Raw genomic sequence first — 19,877 nt, 5'->3', positions numbered from 1 at the left:
TCCAACTGAACTATTATTATCCCAGGTAGACCGTGTTCATGATTTGAATAGAGATGATACTTTGGTGAGGAAGATAAGAAGGGGTCCTCACAATAGAATCCCTTTTATCACAAAATATACAGAACATAGTGGTATCATCAATCGCATTATTGTCAAACACTGGGGCATTTTGGGGGGATGCCTCAGTCAAATACCTGAATTCAAATCTCCTCCATTGTTTTCTTACAAAAGATCTAAAAACCTACGTGACCAATTGGTACATGCGGATATAGGTGCAGGACCTGGTTTAACACAGAGAACATTGACACAGCAGAGCATGGGATGTTTCCCATGTCTCTGCTGTGTGAACTGCAAATATATCTGTAAAGGAAAAACCTTCATACACCCGGTGACCAATGTGAGATACCCCATTCCTTTTTATCTCACCTGCAGCTCTAATTATGTGATTTACATTTTGAGCTGCCCGTGTAATTTACTATATATAGGTGAGACCTCCACTGATCTGAAAACCAGACTTAACAATCACCGCTCCACCATAAGAAAAAAACGTCGGGATTTACCTATCCCAAAACATTTTGTCGAGATGGATCATACAGAATACCAACTAAAATGCTGGATCATTGATCATATTCCCATGCCCAGACGGGGGGGCAATAGGAATTTATTATTAAAAAGGAGAGAATTACTGTGGATACATAGGTTAAATACCTTAAGACCAAATGGTCTCAATGTAGATTTCAATTTAGGGGTATGTACTTGAAGAGGTGGTTTGCCCCCTGGCAGGTCTTGTGTCATTTGTTACATGTCTTTCACCTGATTGTAGGTGACGATTCTATACAAAGGTCATTATGAGATCTAACTTGAATCTGTTCTTTCTCAAATGAATATTACTAATTGTCATTATCATTATATTGCAGATGATTAATGAACATAGAGAAAAAGGAGCCATGAAGTTTGGGTGCCGTCTTTCCACATGGAAGTGCGCTGTATCTCATGTCCAATGATATCCACATTTTTGGGCTGATCTGGATTGGATTGCGTGTTGGTGTCGGATTATGTTCCGACATACTGTTTCTTTTATGAATATGTAACATCAAGGAGAACCCTTATTGAGTGGCTACGGGTGACGAGATAGAGGCGGCACTTGGTACGCGACCGATACTGGGGTGTCGGTCGGGACCTTAAAGCATGCCCAACATGGGATTACCATGATCCCTTGACAGAGGGTTATGGTTCTCCTATTCTTGCCTCCTGGTAGCCATCCCAAATATAGATTTAGGAACTATGGGCAACCCGTCCAGAACCAAATATGGCGTGGCATAGAATGCCTTGAGCATGCGCACTGATGTTGAGCTAGTGGCGTGCAGTTGATGACGTAAGGTATGATGCGGGCGCGCCGCAGCAGGACGTAACATGATGCGACTCTGTAGGGACGGATACTGGCGCCTGCGCACTTCATTCAGCTAGACGCCAAGTGTGGCCATTATCAGGATGTGGATACAAGCGGACTCTGTGGTACGTCACCCCTATCTCTCTGGCACTTCCTTGTTTTTAATTATAGTTTATTAAAGAAGATGTGAAACAGATGATTTACATTGGAGCCACTTATGTTTACACTATGAATTATACTTCTTTCCATGTATTTATTATGAATCACATTCACTATTATGGATTATTAGATTCATCTTGGTATGTTATTATTTTTTATAACACTATTCATTGATGTATTTGTTACTTTGATATTAATTGTGAAACCTAATTGATTATAATGTTATAATTGTGTACACCTATTTATATGTGCACTCACCTTTGTATTTTGATGCTTGAGAAAGGCTCTGGATTTTGAGCCGAAACGTCGCCTCTGTGCCACTGTGGCCCAATAAATTATTATTTTTTGTACTACTTGGAGTTGCTGTCCGTTTTCATCTAAATACAAGGGTAAGCAGTGAATTCCCTGGACCTAGCACCCTATTTTCTCTTTTTGGTATACATTGGTGCTGCCATACATTTTTCTTTTTATATTTTTCTTTTTATATATATATATATATATATATATACAGATGAAACTCGAAAAATTTGAATATTGTGCAAAGTTCATTTATTTCAGTAATGCAACTTAAAAGGTAAAACTAACATATGAGACTCATTACAGGCAAAGCGAGATATTTCAAGCCTTTATTTGTTATAATTTGAATGATTATGGCTTACAGCTTATGAAACCCCAAAGTCACAATCTCAGGTACCCTTTGCTCAGGGGATATGGATTAATTAGCTGACTAGAATGTGACACTTTGAGCCTAGAATATTGAACCTTTTTTCACAAAATTCGAATTTTAAGTTGCATTACTGAAATAAATTGACTTTTGCATGATATTCAAATTTTTCGAGTTTCACATGTGTATATATATATATATATGTTCTAGAAGACATCACAGCACTCCAACCACAATACTGGAAAACAGTTGATTTATTTTTAAGTGTCCATAAACATGCAGGCAAAAAATAAATTAACGGTTTTCCAGTATAGTGGTTGGAATGCTGTGATTTCTTCTAGAACGTATTCCTTTGACCTGTGGATTTGCGGGCGCCATTGTTACACTGATGAGGATCTGCGGTCGTGGACAGGCTATTGCATTCCGGTAGGCCCAGAAGTGCAGCTCCTAACTACTGTTGTTACACATTTTTACACTTTGTCAGTTCCAGTGCTGCTGCTGATTCTTTTTCTTTATACATATACTGTATATATAATCCCTTTTCCCCATATTAAAAATAAACAATAAAAAAATAAAGATCATACACATTGCTGTATCCCAAAATGTGAGAACTATTGAAGTATGAATGTATTTATCCCGTACCGTTAACGCCGTAACAGAAAAATAATCAAAATGATTTAAATAAAAACTAGAGATCGTCAGGTTAAAAGCTGAGCCCCCAGACAACTCCGTAGACATTATTATAACAAAGTTTGAGGGTTCAGAATTTGGCAATGCAAAGAAGAAATTACTTTTCTTCAAAGTTTTTTTTAAAAGTATTTAAACACAAGAAAAACTATATTGATGTGGTATCGCTGTAATCTTACTGACCCGTAGAATAAGGTAATAGTTTTACCGGATAGGGAACATCGTTAAAATGAAACCCATAACACTATGGCGGATTTTTTTTTTTCCAATAACACTTCATTTGAATCTCTTTTCCAGCTTCCCAATACATTGTATGCAATATTACAAGGTGCCATTAGAAAGTAAACTTATCCTGCAAAAACCAAAACCTCATACAGCTATGTGAATGGAAAAATAAGTTATGGCTTATAGGAAGTCAGGGAGTAAAAAAAAGCAAAAACTAAAAATCGCCCAATTAAATCACTTCCTGGCTGTTTCACCATCTTTAGTCCTAAACTGAACAACACCACAATTGTATATATGGTCAGAGAACCTTACTTGCTTCCTGGCTCCCAGTCAATTATAGGCTGAAACTTCATGATAGCACGTTTTTATCAGGTAGCCCCCTTTAGCATTGACACTAGGGTTTAGACATAGCAAGTACAACTGGGCCATAAATAATGATAATGAGGTCCAGCCAGGAGCTAACTGGTCATAGACCCTACAGGGAATTTTCCAGGTGGGCCGATAACCATAGGGCCACCGAGCCCTCCTCACTGCTGCTGGCCAGATACATACTACTCGGGAAACTATAGGGGTCATTACTAGAGGAAGTCCAGGTTGAGTAACACCATGCTGAAGGTAGGGCTGGCTTGATGTTGTGGCCCACATCTCACCTGCTAAGCCCCTGTTCCATATCCATATTGGAGACAATTAGAGGAGGAGGAGGACAGAACGTGGCAGTTATTGATGGCTACCACAGGCGGGGCAGCTTCTGGGGAGGTATTTTGTTCTGCACTGTGGTATTTGGTTCTGTGCGATGGTATTCTAGCCTGCACTATGGTATTACTGACCCTGCTAACTTGAATTGTCCTTATCTACTTGTGTTGCTCCACCTTCTGTAAATCTGGACCCATTGGGGCAACTTTTAGTTTTTTTTTAGTTCCCAGTCCTCCCCTGGGTCCAGCCATAACAAGGACTATGATGTTCAACAGTTGACATGTCCTGAAAGTCAAGGCACTCTGGTGGGCCAGTTCAGCACAGTGTCCAGGAGAGGAAAACTACATTTGGAGCTGATAGGAGCACAGTTCTCTTACCTCTCCCATCTTTTTTGGCTATTGTACAAAAATAAGTTATTGTAAGACCATACATATGTGTACAATGGAGAGTTTATGATGAAATTAATAGAGGACATGTACTAGTACTTTATTGCTGTAGGGTGGGTCCTCAAAATAATTTCCTTTGGTGGGACCAAGGAGCCTACTTTCCTTCTTGCTATGTTTAGTCTCCAAAACAATGCATTCCGCATTGTCTTTTTTTTACATAAAGGTCATATTAGGAAGGCTGAATTAATTTATCTGTTTGTGATTAATAAAAATAATGCAATATAAAGTGTAGCTGGTCAATCTAGTGAATCATATTCTCATTCTTAGAACCACTGGTACACTTCAGGACTGCTGAACTATTCCCTGAAGTCTCCCCTCAGACACATTTTTATTAAATCAGGACCACTGATCGGGGTTTAAAGGGAGTTTGGACCCATAAAGATTGCTAACAGCTCTACAAGTACTGGCATATAGTTGATGGGGAGAACAAGGCAAACATACAGTGCATTCAGGAAGTCTTCAGACCCTTTCACTTCTTTCACTTTTTTTATGTATGCCTTCTGCTAAAATAAAAAAAAAAATCTAGTTTCCCCATTATTCTGCACTCAATACCCCATAATGAGAAAGTGAGAACAGAATATTTGAAATTACTGTTGAGCCAATCGAAGTCCACAAAGTGGACTTTGATCCGAATTTCACGCGAAAATTCGATTCACAGAGAAGCAGAATTTCCTCGTGCTTCGTGGTAGCGAATGGATTTTCCCTGAAATGGCGGTCAAAAATTAAAAAAATCATACTTACCTCATCCGTTTAAGCATGAAGAGCCGGCCACCCCAACTCGATTGAAGATCCCGCCGACGTGGTGATCTTGGGCTGCACAAGATTTCACACTGGATCTTGAACCAAGATGGAGGAGGACATCTCTTCGCACTCAAACATTTGAGTTAAATACGATTTTATTTATTTTTTCCGCCATTTCAGGGAAAATCTATTCGCTACCACAAAGCACAAGGAAATTCGGCTTCGCGGCAAGTCGAATTTTCCCTGAAATTCAAATGAGGTAAGTATGATTTTATTTATTTTTTATTTTACACTTTAATATTAATGTCAGCTGCTGCGATCAGCGATAAACGCGGCATCTGAAGGGTACACTGATGGGGAGCGGCGATTGCATGTCATTGCACCCACTACTTACAAAGAAGTGCGCTTTGTGATGAAGTAATTTGTCACAAAGCAAATTTTTGGGTAAAATTCGGTGAAGCAGCCAAATCAAATTTTCCAATACTTCGATCATCTCTATTTGAAATCTTTTTTGAAATAATTTCTACAATTCTTCTCTGCAGATCCTCTGTCAAGTTGAATAGGGATGGTTGGTGGACAGGTCGCTCCAGAGATGTTTGATTGGGTTCAGGTCGGGGCTCTGGCTAGGCCACTGAAGGACATTCACAGAGTTGTCTATTAGCCTCTTCTGTGTTGTCTTGGCTGTGTGCTTAGGCTCTTTGTCTTGTTGGAGGATAAACCTTCGGCCCAGTCTGAGAGCTCTGGACCATGTTTTCACTAAGAATATCTCTGTACTTGTCTCGATTCATGCTTCACTGTAGGGATGGTATTGGGCAGCTGATGAGCAGGGCCTGGTTTCCTTCAGACATGACTCTTGAATTGAGGCTAAAAAGTTTAATGTTGGTTTGATTGGTTTCAGACCAGAGAATCTTGTTTCTCACACTTTGAGAGTCCTTTAAGTGATTTTTTGCAAACTTTCTGTGTCAATTACTGAGAGGAGGATTCTTTCTGACCATTCTGTCATAAAGCCCAGATTGGTGGAGTGCTGCAGTGATGGTTGACCTTCTGGAAGTTTTCATCTGAAGGATCTTTGGAGCTCAGGAGCTCAGCCAAAGTGACTATTGGGTCACCTCTCTTACCAAGGCCCCTTTCTTCCGATTACCATGGACCTCCTTTCCCCGTAGAAATAATGTACATTGGGATGAACCAACTATGTGTGTATATTGGTGGAACAGGAGAGATAACTGTGGCAGAACTTGTAATGTGTAACAGTAGTTTAAAGCTGTAAATTGAGATCTGTAGAGAATCTTATATTGCTGAACATTGGATTCCTAGCTACCAAGGCCACAGCAGTGGAGTGCCGTAGTCTTTTCAAACAGCTAATCTGTGGGAGTGCCTGGAGTCGGACCCCCACCAATCAGATATTAATGACCTATCCGGAGTATAAGGCCATCAATATAGAACTCCTGGAAAACACCTTTAAGATCCTTGAGTCTCAAACCATCTTACATTGGATTCCTGGCAACGCTAAAATTGACTTATTTTATGCATATGTTTCTAGCCTTGTGCTTTCATGTGGCACTGCACCTCCAGAAGATAAACTGTATTATGAATGCACAGCTCTGCATGACTGATACTCCTGAATGCTACAACACAGATGTCACATCAGTAAAATACGGCGTGGAGTTTTTTTTTCCTCTAAACTACTGTTACCAGTAAAAATGAGTGGGCAGGTATCAGATGCTATCACAAGATCAAAGGAAGTCATAACAGAACCCAGACTTATGGTTTGACTCAAAGCAACCATATGTCATGTGTGCCTTCAGGAAAACACAAAATGCAGTCATTTCACAATGACCCTGAAGTTCTGCCCAAGCAAGCATGCTGCTTTCCCTTAAGATTTCGGCTTCGCTGAATAGCTGCCTGACTCCATGTAGTCTAAAACCTATAGGACCAGAGTACACATTCCCATACGTTGTACCGTTAAACCTACTGGGCTCGTGGCCAACATTTTGGCTTGAAAGGGATGGAGGACACATTCTTTTAAATCTGTTGGATATTTTCAATCTTTCACAATTTTGTACAGATGGAGTTTCATTTTTTGCTGTAGAAAGTGCACCATAGTAATGTGGTGGGAAAAAAATAATAGGTCACATTGATAATATATTTTGACAAAAAGGAGTTTTCCAGGATATAGATATTGATGACTTTTCAATGGAATAGATCAGTGGGGTGTCCGACACCCCACAGCCCGGGCTGTTTCGAGCAGCCACAGAAAACTACACAGGTTCTGACTCCACCGTGTACTTTCTGGAGGCCACCTACTGCAGTTCTGAATCACTTGAACAGCTGACCTGCAGTACCCTGACATGGCTACTATGTGATGGACAGAGCCTTCTGCTTTTGGCTCCATCCACTGTATAGTTTCCAGCATTATCCTGAAACAGCGGATTGTGGAGGTTTCGGATCACCATTGAACTGGTATTGATTAGCTATCATTAATATCTGTCACTGAAAACCCCTTTAGAAGGGTTATCGTGGGTGATGGGGAGAATTTGGGGAAGCTCTTCTGGTTGGTTTTGTAATACATGATCACAGTTAGTCCTTAGATCCCTCTTCTGGCAGTCCACAGTAAGGGATCGCTCTCTGTAAAGTTCATACGCTGAAAAGGAGTTGTCTACTTAGGGCCAACCCAGTTAATAAGTGGATTTCTATAGGGTTCACTCTCTAGCTATGCCCCTGAATTATGAAGTATGTCAGGAATATTTGTGCCCATTGATTCACAAGAGAGATCGGGAGGTTTGATGCTGATGTTGGGTGATGTGGTCTAACGTGACTTCAATTGTTGTCCAGGAAATGTTTTGCCTTTTTGTCCTTTACTGGATATCCATACACTTACACCTCCTTTCATATACATGCACTAAAATGTAAAGCAAAATGTGGTTACAGATACTTTACAAAGTTGTATTCCCCATCTTAAAGTGTTATTGACTATTGCTAAGATTTGCCGTAAAATTATGATTGGTGGGCCTCCAACTTTTAGGACCTTTGCTGATCCTGGAAATAAAAGACATAATGGGGGTAATTTAAAGCCTAGCGCTGCCCTCCCTCCTTACTGTGGATCGGCAGTCAGACTACAACCAATTGATCCTAGCAATATGCCATCATTTCCTATAGTGGTTAAAACCCTGTATAAAGATTTTAAAAAATTGCAAAAATTTAGAAGAGTATAGTTCATTTCAATGGAGCTGAGCTGTGTCTGGAAGAAAGCAGACTCTTTAAAACTATGATGCACCAACAATAATATCTTCTCCAAACCTGGATGGGTCGTACATTGGAGTTAGTAAAAAGTTTGGGCAAAATTAAAAAAATTGTGTTTTCCCTTACTGACATGCAGCTCTATAGGGTCAAAAAAATACATCATGCCCCCTGCAGAGCTACTTGGTGACCACCTTGTTCCTTTCATGTCCCAGGTATGGTCAGCTAAAGCAGCTCCTCTACAGTCTGAGGTCCTCACCCTGTGGCCATTGCAGGGGAAATGTAGACCTATTCGTCTGCCATTCAAATTAGTGGTCAACCATACACTATATAGACTTTCTAGGTCCACCAGAGTAGAAACTGGTGTTGTATACCGGCTTGCTTTTCTTGCTCAGGTCCCAAGTTGTAGATACCCCTCCATGACGTCCATAAGAGAATGATTTAGAGGTGTAACTTTCAGTCACACCGGACTAAACCTTATTGATTTGGTTTAATTGGTTGGCCATTTCCTCAGTTTATAAGGGGTTGTACAGGATGAGCAAAACATGGCCACTTCATTCTAGAAAAGGCACCACAAAAGTCAACAGGTTGTGTGAGGTATTGGCCTCAATGGAGCACAGTTGCAAAACCATACACAACCCATAGACAGGTGTGGTGCAGTGTCTGGAATAAGGTAGCCATGTTTTAATATAAAAAAAATAATAATACAAATCTGAACTTCACAAAAGGACAGAACTTTAACATTGAACACAACAGATACATTTATGCATCATGAGTGACTTTCCATAGGCCTGAGTGTGTGAGGCGCACCCCGGTACTTACCCGGGACGGGCTCGGATGTGCACTGCTCCCCCAGGAACCTGAGTTACCTCTGTCTTCTACATCTAGGGAAAAATGAAAACAAATAAAAATTAAATACAACTTCTGACTTCATGTGAATGAGCTTTTCGCACAATATGCATTATAAATTAAAGCTTCAAACTAATCTGCTGTTGGCGTTAATTAAAAATCCCATAGAGCAGCACAGTATTGATAATAGACATCTGACCCATCTACTTAAAGAAACTCATTTAAATTCACTGCTGATTTCTTCCGCGCCCCGAAGAAGCCAAAAGGTTCAGCAATAAGAGTCTGTAAATCCTTTAAGACCCTAAGAAAAAATGTTGCCAAAAAGTTGTAGTCAAAGTTTAGTACATACATACAAAGCTAATATGAGGTCGCTAGTGAAGGGACTGATTGTGTATTTGTGCCGAGGCCCTGATCCAAAATCCATGGGCATAACTACCAGGGTAGAAGACAGAGCCGTCTCCAGGATGTGCAGCTAGTGATGACTTTGGACAATGGAAAATTGAATGTGGTCCCACTTTTCTATGGGTCTCAAATGGTTACCCTTGCTGGGTGTATAATCTCAACATCTGTACATTAGTCCTGTATGTTAGATCATTATATGCTTTTATTTCTCTTATACCAAAGTGTACATTATTGTGACATCATTATGTTTATTATCTCTGTACTGTGACATCACTGTTTATTATCTCTGTACTGTGACATCACTGTGTTTATTATCTCTGTACTGTGACATCACTGTGTTTATTATCCCTGTACCGTGACATCACTGTGTTTATTATCTCTGTACTGTGACATCACTGTGTATATTATCCCTGTACTGTGACATCACTGTGTTTATTATCCCTGTACTGTGACATCACTGTGCTTATTATCCCTGTACTGTGACATCAATGTGTATATTATCCCTGTACTGTGACATCACTGTGTATTATCCCTGCACTGTGACATCACTGTGTTTATTATCCCTGTACTGTGACATCACTGTGTTTATTATCCCTGTACTGTGACATCACTGTGTTTATTATCTCTGTACTGTGACATCACTGTGTTTATTATCTCTGTACTGTGACATCACTGTGTTTATTATCCCTGTACCGTGACATCACTGTGTTGATTATCTCTGTACTGTGACATCACTGTGTATATTATCCCTGTACTGTGACATCACTGTGTTTATTATCTCTGTACTGTGACATCACTGTGTTTATTATCCCTGTACCGTGACATCACTGTGTTTATTATCTCTGTACTGTGACATCACTGTGTTTATTGTCCCTGTACTGTGACATCACTGTGTTTATTATCCCTGTACTGTGACATCACTGTGTTTATTATCCCTGTACTGTGACATCACTGTGCTTATTATCCCTGTACTGTGACATCAATGTGTATATTATCCCTGTACTGTGACATCACTGTGTATTATCCCTGCACTGTGACATCACTGTGTTTATTATCCCTGTACTGTGACATCACTGTGTTTATTATCCCTGTACTGTGACATCACTGTGTTTATTATCCCTGTACTGTGACATCACTGTGTTTATTATCCCTGCACTGTGACATCACTGTGTTTATTATCCCTGCACTGTGACATCACTGTGTTTATTATCCCTGTACTGTGACATCACTGCCTTTATTGTCCCTGTACTGTGACATCACTGTGTTTATTATCCCTGTGCTGTGGCATCACTGTGTTTATTATCCCTGTACTGTGAGATCACTGTTTATTATCCCTGCACTGTGACATCACTGTGTTTATTATCCCTGTACTGTGACATCACTGCCTTTATTGTCCCTGTACTGTGACATCACTGTGTTTATTATCCCTGTACTGTGACATCACTGTGTTTATTATCCCTGTACTGTGAGATCACTGTTTATTATCCATGTGCTGTGACATCACTGTGTTTATTATCCCTGTACTGTGACATCACTATGTTTATTATCCCTGTACTGTGACATCACTGTGTTTATTATCCCTGTACTGTGAGATCACTGTTTATTATCCATGTGCTGTGACATCACTGTGTTTATTATCCCTGTACTGTGACATCACTGTGTTTATTATCCCTGTACCGTGACATCACTGTGTTTATTATCCCAGTACTGTGACATCACTGCATGTACAGTAGTATCCTTGTACATGGCATTACCCCTGTGCATTAGGGAGACCAAGATAGTAATCATAAGCTTTTCATAGTTTGAATTTGCTACTGAAGGTGTTCATGATGGAGTGAGGCCCCATTACTCGTTCTACTATAGGGTCCTATGGTTACTTGCCCATGCAAACATGAGCAGAATATACCAGCTCCATGAAGGAGTTCCATTCAGTTGGATTTGAACCCCGGGTGCTGCAGGATAATGGTGCTGCCCTGTGACCCAGGGATATTAACTTGTATGTACGTATCAGTATCATATGATTTAACCAAAGCCATCTCATCTGAAGCATATTTATGTAGGTATTTGGTCCTCGTGTAGCCAGAGCTTATGTATTACATGATCTCCTATTCATTTTACTGTGCAGCTACCCATGGCACCAAGGAGGGTATCAGCAGCCAAGGAACAGTGATCCGGTGATGGCTGGGTGGTCTCGCTCTAGTCCCAGTTTCCTAGAAGTCTTTTGAATCTCGGACACAAGAAAAAAAACGGATGGAATGTCAGCCAGATGCACATGTGCCATTTTTGCTGCAGATCTACTCCAAAAATGTAAAGAATATTATCTATATACAAGATGCACAGAAAAGGTAATGAGCAACAAGGCGCGATGCCTCCAGTGCCTAATGCCCCAGCGATGTCACTAGTCTCCAGTCAGGTAAGAGGTAACTGCTCCTATAGCACAGATCACTATACACCTAGCTCGGCAATGTAATAAATACAGTCAGCCCCGGCTATAACCAAAGCCGGCAAGTCAATTGCCAAGATTGAAACCACGGATGGAAAAAAAAAAGCGATGACAAAAATCAATCATAATATAATCTCTACAAACCAACTGGAGCAATAACGTCTCCAGGACAAAAAAATAAAAAATAAGCAAGACAACCTATTGCTTTAGTACATGGTGGGAGGGGGCCCGAGTGACCTCAGCACCGACTGCATGCCAATAGACTTAACAGGTTCACACCCTCACAGCTTGATCCTAGTGCTTCAAGGGGAGTAACACCTAGTCATATAAACAGAACTATGTCACCTAAAAAGCATTCAAGAAAAAGAAAATGTAACTTCCAAATTTTTTTGTGATATCTGCGTTGGGAGATAGATGGGTGAAACCTACAGTTTCCAGGTGGGTTGTCAGATTTACCACCCAGACTCCCCTGATATGTGCCTGAAGCATCCATTTTTTCTTGTCTTTTTATCTTTTTTCCTTCTACTTTAATATTGCTACCAAAGTAGCCAACTCCCCCCCCCCCAATACCAGTGGCACTATAGTAACCCATTATCAATTTCCAGCACAGTCTCCCCATTGCTAGTGTTTCCATAGTACCCCCATTATCAATTTCCACTAATGGGCCCCCATCACCAGCATTTCTATAGTATCCCATTATCAATTTTCACCAAAGTGCCCCCATTACCAGTCTTATCATAGTCCCCCCCCCCCCCCCCTATTATCAATTTTCACTGAAGCATCCCCATCCACAATGGCATTATAGAACCTCTATAATGAATTTCCACCAAAGGGCCCACATTACCAATATCATCATTGTACCACCGCTATGAATTTCCGCCAAAGTGACCCTTATTCCCAGTCTTTCCATAGTACCACCATTATCAATTTACGCTATAATTACCCCCATTTTCAATGACCTCAAAAGTACTCCCAAACCTAGTGTCACTGCAGCATACCCATTATCAGTTTCCACCAAATTGTCCCTATTACCAGTTCCACCAGGGTATCTCTATTAATAAAGACACAATGGTGTCCACATTAACACTTCCACCACAGTGCCCCATTCACCATAACAGCCCCATTACCAGTGCCACCTCAGCCCCCCCATTCACCATCCTGATCCCATTGAAATCACCACTAGTGTCCCTAACTTACAGCACTACCATATTGCTATAATTTACTATGCCACTGGTGTCCCCACTGCTCTTCCAGTGACAAGTTACATGACTGCGATGAGGTGGCTGCAGGTCCTATACATGGGGGACACCTTCTTTCCTCCTAGGAGCATTGAGATGGTGGTCTCATGTAAGCAGTGACCTCACTCAATGCTGTAGACCAGCTTGTTATCTAGTCTACACCCATCTCCTATAGATTGTGATCAACTGGTTGACGACACGGGTTGTACAGTCATTTCACTTTTTGTTATAGAGATCAAATAGCTTCAAATATTAAGTCTAGTTTATAATAATGTTCCTCATATAAGAAATGAACAACCCCTACCTTAGTTTTATGAGAGCTCGTAATAATATACTCCATTTAAAAGTGCCTGGTTAGAAAACCCTGCCATGAAGAACATCTCTTGCTTTGGAGGACCCAGAAGATTCTGGAATTACATAGTCAATCCAGTGATTCTGATTGGATTTGTGCAATGCCTAATTTCTCCTGCGGGGGAGCTGCAAGGAAATCGAATACTTGCTGGCAGACTATAGATTACAAAGTCTGATTTCCTAAAGGTTGGGCTGAACATACAATATATTCAAGTCAATTTCACCTGGAACTTCAAACCTCTTGGATGAGAAAATTCTGCCTGACGGAAGCCGCCACTAGGTGGAGCTCACTGTATACAAGTTTATCCAGCCTACTGTACATTGAACTCAATGATAAATCCGCCTCACTAAGCTCTTCTTAAAGCCAAAGAGATAGTTTTATCCGGCAGCTTGCATGGAAGAAGATGATTTGGAGGTCTGTATCAGAAATGTGGACCACCAACCCCTATGTTATGAAATTAATCAGCATAATGTATCATTAGTCACACCCTTGTTATGTCAGTGGCTAAAATCAGGACTAAGATGCAATATTCACAGGCCGAGGAAGTGAATTTTGTCTTGTTCTTTGAAGATGGTGCCTCGTGTTTTGAGCGCTCGTTATGGTGAAGGTTACATTTCTTGGCAGAGGAGGAAGTTGCACAAAACATAAGAGGGAGAGAGTGAAAACTGAAAACAGACCTTGCTACATGTAGTGTTTGACTGACTACGCAGAACTTGGCATTCTATGAACCGGACAGCGATCTCACAGTTTACTTCTGTTTCTAATGTGCAGCGAAGCAACAAATGTACAAACCGTTCCTTCTGTGAAAAGCTATGATGTGCTGTACGGAAAACAAAGTGAAATAGGGCAAGAATGGAGTAATTCCGTCCCGAAATCATGAACAACCAGCATTTTCATTGTTCCGGTGCATCTATAATGAACAACTGGATTTAAATCTCCTACTATTTTGTGTCCACAGCTCCAGTGCAGACCTATATGTCTCCATGGTAACAGACTACAATCTCTTGTGTAGTCTGATTCTACAGTCACCCCCCGCTCCTTTCACTTGGCACCTGTCACCTACTTCTTAGCAGCAGGGGACCAACGGATGGCTTTTTTTCTCACGATCAAACTACACAGGGTTTGCTTGTAGTCTGTTACCATGGAGACACCAAAGTCTTGATTCCCCCTTTGCTGCTTGACGGTGGGTGTGCCACTCATAAATTTGGCGCATCTCATGGCCTTGCCATGCGACGTACTCAAACCTATGGCACCCTCCTAGCTGCTGTAGATTTAAGTATTTCTTCATGCCTGAAAACTGGAGTTTTGTGGCGGCCCCGTGGCGATGCCCGCTCCCTGCCCATGGCACACCCCTTTTTCTCACCAGTGGCATGAAGGGGGTAATGGCATATATTTTGCCAAACAAATGGTGTGGGGCAACATGTTCATTTTTTTTTATCTTTTCTTTTTAAACAATGTCCTTCCCTTTAAGCAAGAGCTCACTGTAAGTTCACCATGCCACTTCTCCAGAATAGCCGGATTGGGGGGCGTAGCCTTTTGGGGAGGCGCCCATGAAGGGGGCTTGGTTTAGGGAGATCCCCGGGGCTTAGTATAGGTGGAATTCAGATAAAGGGGGCGGGGGTATGGGGTTAAATAGGTAGGAGAGCCAGTGGGGGTAGCCTTTTTTGCTGGTAAGACAGCACCCGCCCACCCTCCCTTGTTACCGTTGGCATCTTGGATTCAGGTTGAGTGAGGCTTGTGGGTGGCATAGGGTTAGGTGGGGGGTTGAGGTTAAGTATTCTGTCATGGCGGCTGTGGCGGGGGGAGGTCCTTGGAGTTGGAGTTAATATCAAGTGGGGTGGATGGAGGCCAGTCGATTGTGGATGGATTTGGGGGGGCCATCACTGGTGCCTCTCAGCTGGGTTCAACGGCTGGAGGCAAGATGGCCCTTCGCGGGGAATCTCGGTTGTTTTGGGTCTGTATCAGGTCTGTATTAGGTTGTGTATGCTGTTGCATATGTATGGGGGGTTTGGGGAAAATGGTATAAAGTTATATATTGGTTATTTATTTATTTATTTATTTTATAATAAACGGCTGCTGTGGCCATTTAAATCCAACCTGTTGTCCGAGTCTTATTGGGGAGAAGGGGTCCGGGGGATGGGGGGCAACATGAGTTGGGTGTTGCAGCTGTTCAGGTAGGTGTGGTGTAAGGGGTCGAGCGGCTGGTAACCAATGCCCCCGTCATGGGAGAGAAGAAAGTTGCTGGGGACTTACTGCATGAGGATTTTGATTATTCTGACTATTTGATTATGTGATGGAAGATATCCTGCAAAGTTAACGATGATAAATATGGTAAATGTTTTTTGTTTTTCTGGGCAGGCTGGGTGACAGCTGGTATTGGATCCGTTCAATATCTTATCCAATAACTGCAGCAGAAATGCAAATTTTTTAGGTCAGGTGTACTACTCAACTGGCCTGCTGTGGTCTGAACTTGGACCATGGCTGCCAGCTATCCAGACCAGAATTGTGTTGCGCAGCTTCCAAACCTTTTCTGCTGCCTTAAGCAAAAACTTCCCTAATGCTAATTTCTTAACCTAACCCCTAACAATTAAAGCGCTCATTGAACATGGCCCTTCCACTGCCCCCCTCTCTTGCCCCTACCTGGTGCTGCCTCACCTGGCCTCATTGGTGCTGCACCCCTGTTCCAAACTGATCCGAACACAGTGATGGCAGTCAGGAAAGTGGGACATCCCTCCTCTACAAGTGGAGCTTTGGTCTCCGAGGGATTACATTAGCAAACTGTGAGTGCTACTACTTTCCTCCCCCGCTGACCTTATACTCACTGATTTCCCGCCATGGCCGCTGCAATGGTGGCAGATTCCCCGCTGCACAGAGAGGACCCTGACACCATCGAAAGGGCAATAGCGGACAATCTGTAAGTTCATTTCTCTTTTCTCTTTGTTAATTTTTTTTTACAGCATATACACTTTTTGGGAGCTGGAATACCCCTTTAAAGGAAATTAGATGGTACACAGAGCACTGAACAAGCCTTGTAATAAAGTGCCAGGGATGAGTCGGCACAAACATAATATTTGCCGTACGGACAATAAGTCTGCACTGGGGTCTACGGACATATTATGGCATCTTTTTTTTTTTTTTTAACTATAACCCCCAGCAGAACAGAACAGAAACACTAAGTTAAGGCGCCTCTCGTACAGTCCGGACCGCAGTCTCCATCCTATTCATCTGTTTTCCGGCAGAGGTTGTGACTATTTGTTTTTCCGTATTACGACAGTCCACGTGCAAAGCTCATTCTATTAGTCTGCGCAGCATCAGCGAGTCGCCCTAATTAACAGTGACAGATAAAGCCATCTCCATGTCAGTAATGAAATTAAGGACGGTTGACATAGCGCAGAGAAATGATACATGTAGTCCTCGCTAATTGGAGGCTTCGCTTTCACTGCCCTTTACCGAGCGGCACAAAACCGCAAAAATACAAAAAATATACAAAATGCAAAGCAAAAGGGCTACAGGACTGTACAAAGTGACCAGGAGAAAGCACGGCTCCTTATCTAACTCCACTCAAAACCCGACTGCAGCAAACCCAAACCCAGGAAGCTGAGATGTGAGTAGCTGTTTGCTGGGGGTCATTCTGAGCCTGTAGAAAGGCAGTTTTTATTGGCGGGGAAAGAAAATGACTTGACAACAAGATTCGCTCCATGTCACGAGCGGCCCAGGGAGAGCCACAACATCTGCCCAGCAAACAGCTCCTCATATCTCAGCTTCCTGGTGAATGGACTATCGGGACTTGACGGAAGTTAGATTTCAATGGAATTAGGTTTTAAAGGGATTTTCCAAGTGGACAACATAAAGTCACCGTATGGATCAGCGAGTATCAGAGGAGAAGCTTCATGTGGCTGCAAAGAGGATGGCGCCCATTCAAGGGAGACAGCAGTCAGAGGGGGGTCCTGACTGAGGGGCCCACCTCGTCCATAGGCAGGAATATGGACAAGGTTGGTTAGTGGCCACGGTCCCTGATGGGAACTCCCTAAAGGTCTTCTCTAGGAATAACAGAGTTTACAGCAGTCAGAACCAGAGGCTGACACAGGTAGCAGAGGGGCCCCATATAGGAATTGTATATGGGCCCCTTGCTCTCTGGTAGCTCATCATTATGGTCCGTGGTAGCGGAATCCATAACGGAATTCTTAGATGACCCAAACTTTGACTGCCGGACTTGAAAACACAAGTTCGCTCATCCCTATTCGTGATCTATGAAATTCAATCCTGTGCAGGCGCCTAGACTGTACATCTTTTAGAACATCCGCAGATAGACAATAGATAAAATATAGATAGATATTAGATAGATAGATAGTAGACAGGTGGATGTAGCAGAGTTGACTGTCCTTAGTAGAATAGTGATGCGATCATTTTAGCTCTGCTACATCTTTATATATATAAATGAATTACGGGAAGGAATATTGAGAGTTTTACATAGAAATCATCCAGGAGGCAGCACAACCAGATCCATACTTTAGGGCATTGCCCTGGGAATAGATTTATTAAACTGTAGTGTTTAAATCAGGAACAGCTCGTGAGCAGCTTTAAAGTGGCAGAAATCGACGACTTATTTGATAAACAGTTTATTACGGCTCGCTCAGGGGATTATACACAAAGCATTAGATTTTTCTCCCCTCAAAGCGGAGCCAGCTGCCAGATACATACACCGCCGCTTCAATTGATTCTGTGAAAGCCACAAACAAGTAGAAATTGTATTTGAAGCGAACGCACCGAGTGTTATGTCAGACATCCGACCGTTTAATAAACCGGCCAAGGGTGGATTGAACTTTTTTTTTTTTGGATCCTCGTACAATAAAACAGGCAGCTGTATTTAATCTTCCCACCCAGAAACGACCAAAAAAATGACTCCTTCAGGACACTTTACATAAGATACCACACTTGTTCCTCCCACGTCTTCTTTTAGAGAGAATTTCTTCTCTTTAAACAGGTAAGTCTTTGAGTCGTCCTCATATCTCATACAGGGATAGCTGGATGTCCACCCATATCACTGCCCGTGCAGCATCCCCATGGGCTGTCATCTGCCAAGACAATGCTCTGTGAGCTAAATCCATCAGCAGCAGCTACACAGATCTCTCTGCTGGTTTGTTACAATGTATCAGTCTGGAGTCCGGGCTGTTTAGCTCACAGAGCCATTGTCCTAGACTGGATACAACTGTACTAGTTTGTTACAATGTATCAGTCTGGAGTCCGGGCTGTTTAGCTCACAGAGCATTGTCTAGACTGGATACAGATGTGCTAGTTTGTTACAATGTATCAGTCTAGAGTCCCGGCTGTTTAGCTCACAGAGCATTGTCTACTGGATACAGCTGTGCTAGTTTGTTACAATGTATCAGTCTGGAGTCCAGGCGGTTTAGCTCACAGAGCATTGTCTAGACTGGATACAACTGTGCTAGTTTGTTACAATGTATCAGTCTGGAGTCCAGGCTGTTTAGCTCACAGAGCATTGTCTAGACTGGATACAACTGTGCTAGTTTGTTACAATGTATCAGTCTGGAGTCCCGGCTGTTTAGCTCACATAGCATTGTCTAGACTGGATACTTCTCTGCTAGTTTGTTACAATGTATCGGTCTGGAGTCCGGGCTGTTTAGCTCACAGAGCATTGTCTAGACTGGATACAACTGTGCTAGTTTGTTACAATGTATCAGTCTGGAGTCCCGGCTGTTTAGCTCACAGAGCATTGTCTAGACTGGATACAGTTGTACTCACTTCTCAGCAGGACTAGCTATGGCCGGGTTTTAGTACCTCTGAATGAAGGTAGTAAATGCTCTCATTTTCTGACTCATCTTGAGAAAGGGTACAGGCAATTTTGACCTTTTTGTTTTATCTCATATATACATAATGCACCAGATAGTCAGATTGCTGCAAAACTCACCCTGCATGTCTCAGGCAGATATGTAAATGACTAGAAGTGTAGTCTGATAAGACACTGGGTCTTGCCATACGAAGGCCATAAAAGTGCTCTCTCACTGCCCTATAAAAAGGCTCTCAGAGGCTACTTTTGGATCGTGTACATCTTGGTGAGAGATGGTTGACTGCTAGAAAAACCTCTACCACGCACTTGAAGACATTATGTCCAGATGACAGACTTTGAGAGAGGACGCATCATTGGACTGAGAGAAGCAGGATGGTCGTTTTGATTAATTGCCATCTAGAACTTTCTGAACTCACTGTTAGGTGGGGTTGGGAGCTGTGGTTACATGCGGGTGCACACGGTGAACAGGCTCCAGGCGGCCCAGACAGACCACCAAGTAGAAATATCTTTTGATAAGCTGACAAGCACAAGCAGCTTCCACG

At 42.1% G+C, this 19,877-nt stretch overlaps 1 protein-coding gene across 10 annotated transcripts in view; it reads right to left on the bottom strand.

Moving 5' to 3' along the window:
- The window catches only part of TCF4 (transcription factor 4), a 374,657-nt gene that overhangs the window by 275,526 nt on the left and 79,254 nt on the right, over positions 1 to 19,877 (bottom strand). For all 10 annotated transcript variants that reach the window (XM_044276370.1, XM_044276361.1, XM_044276362.1 and 7 more), the window contains exon 3: positions 9,065 to 9,126. In XM_044276370.1, coding sequence (XP_044132305.1) covers positions 9,065 to 9,126 — 62 coding nt within the window. The remainder of the gene's footprint in view (positions 1 to 9,064; positions 9,127 to 19,877) is intronic.

This window comes from Bufo gargarizans, chromosome 1 (assembly GCF_014858855.1).
Source record: "Bufo gargarizans isolate SCDJY-AF-19 chromosome 1, ASM1485885v1, whole genome shotgun sequence".
NCBI lineage: Eukaryota > Metazoa > Chordata > Amphibia > Anura > Bufonidae > Bufo > Bufo gargarizans.
This window is presented reverse-complemented; position numbering and strand designations above follow the sequence as displayed.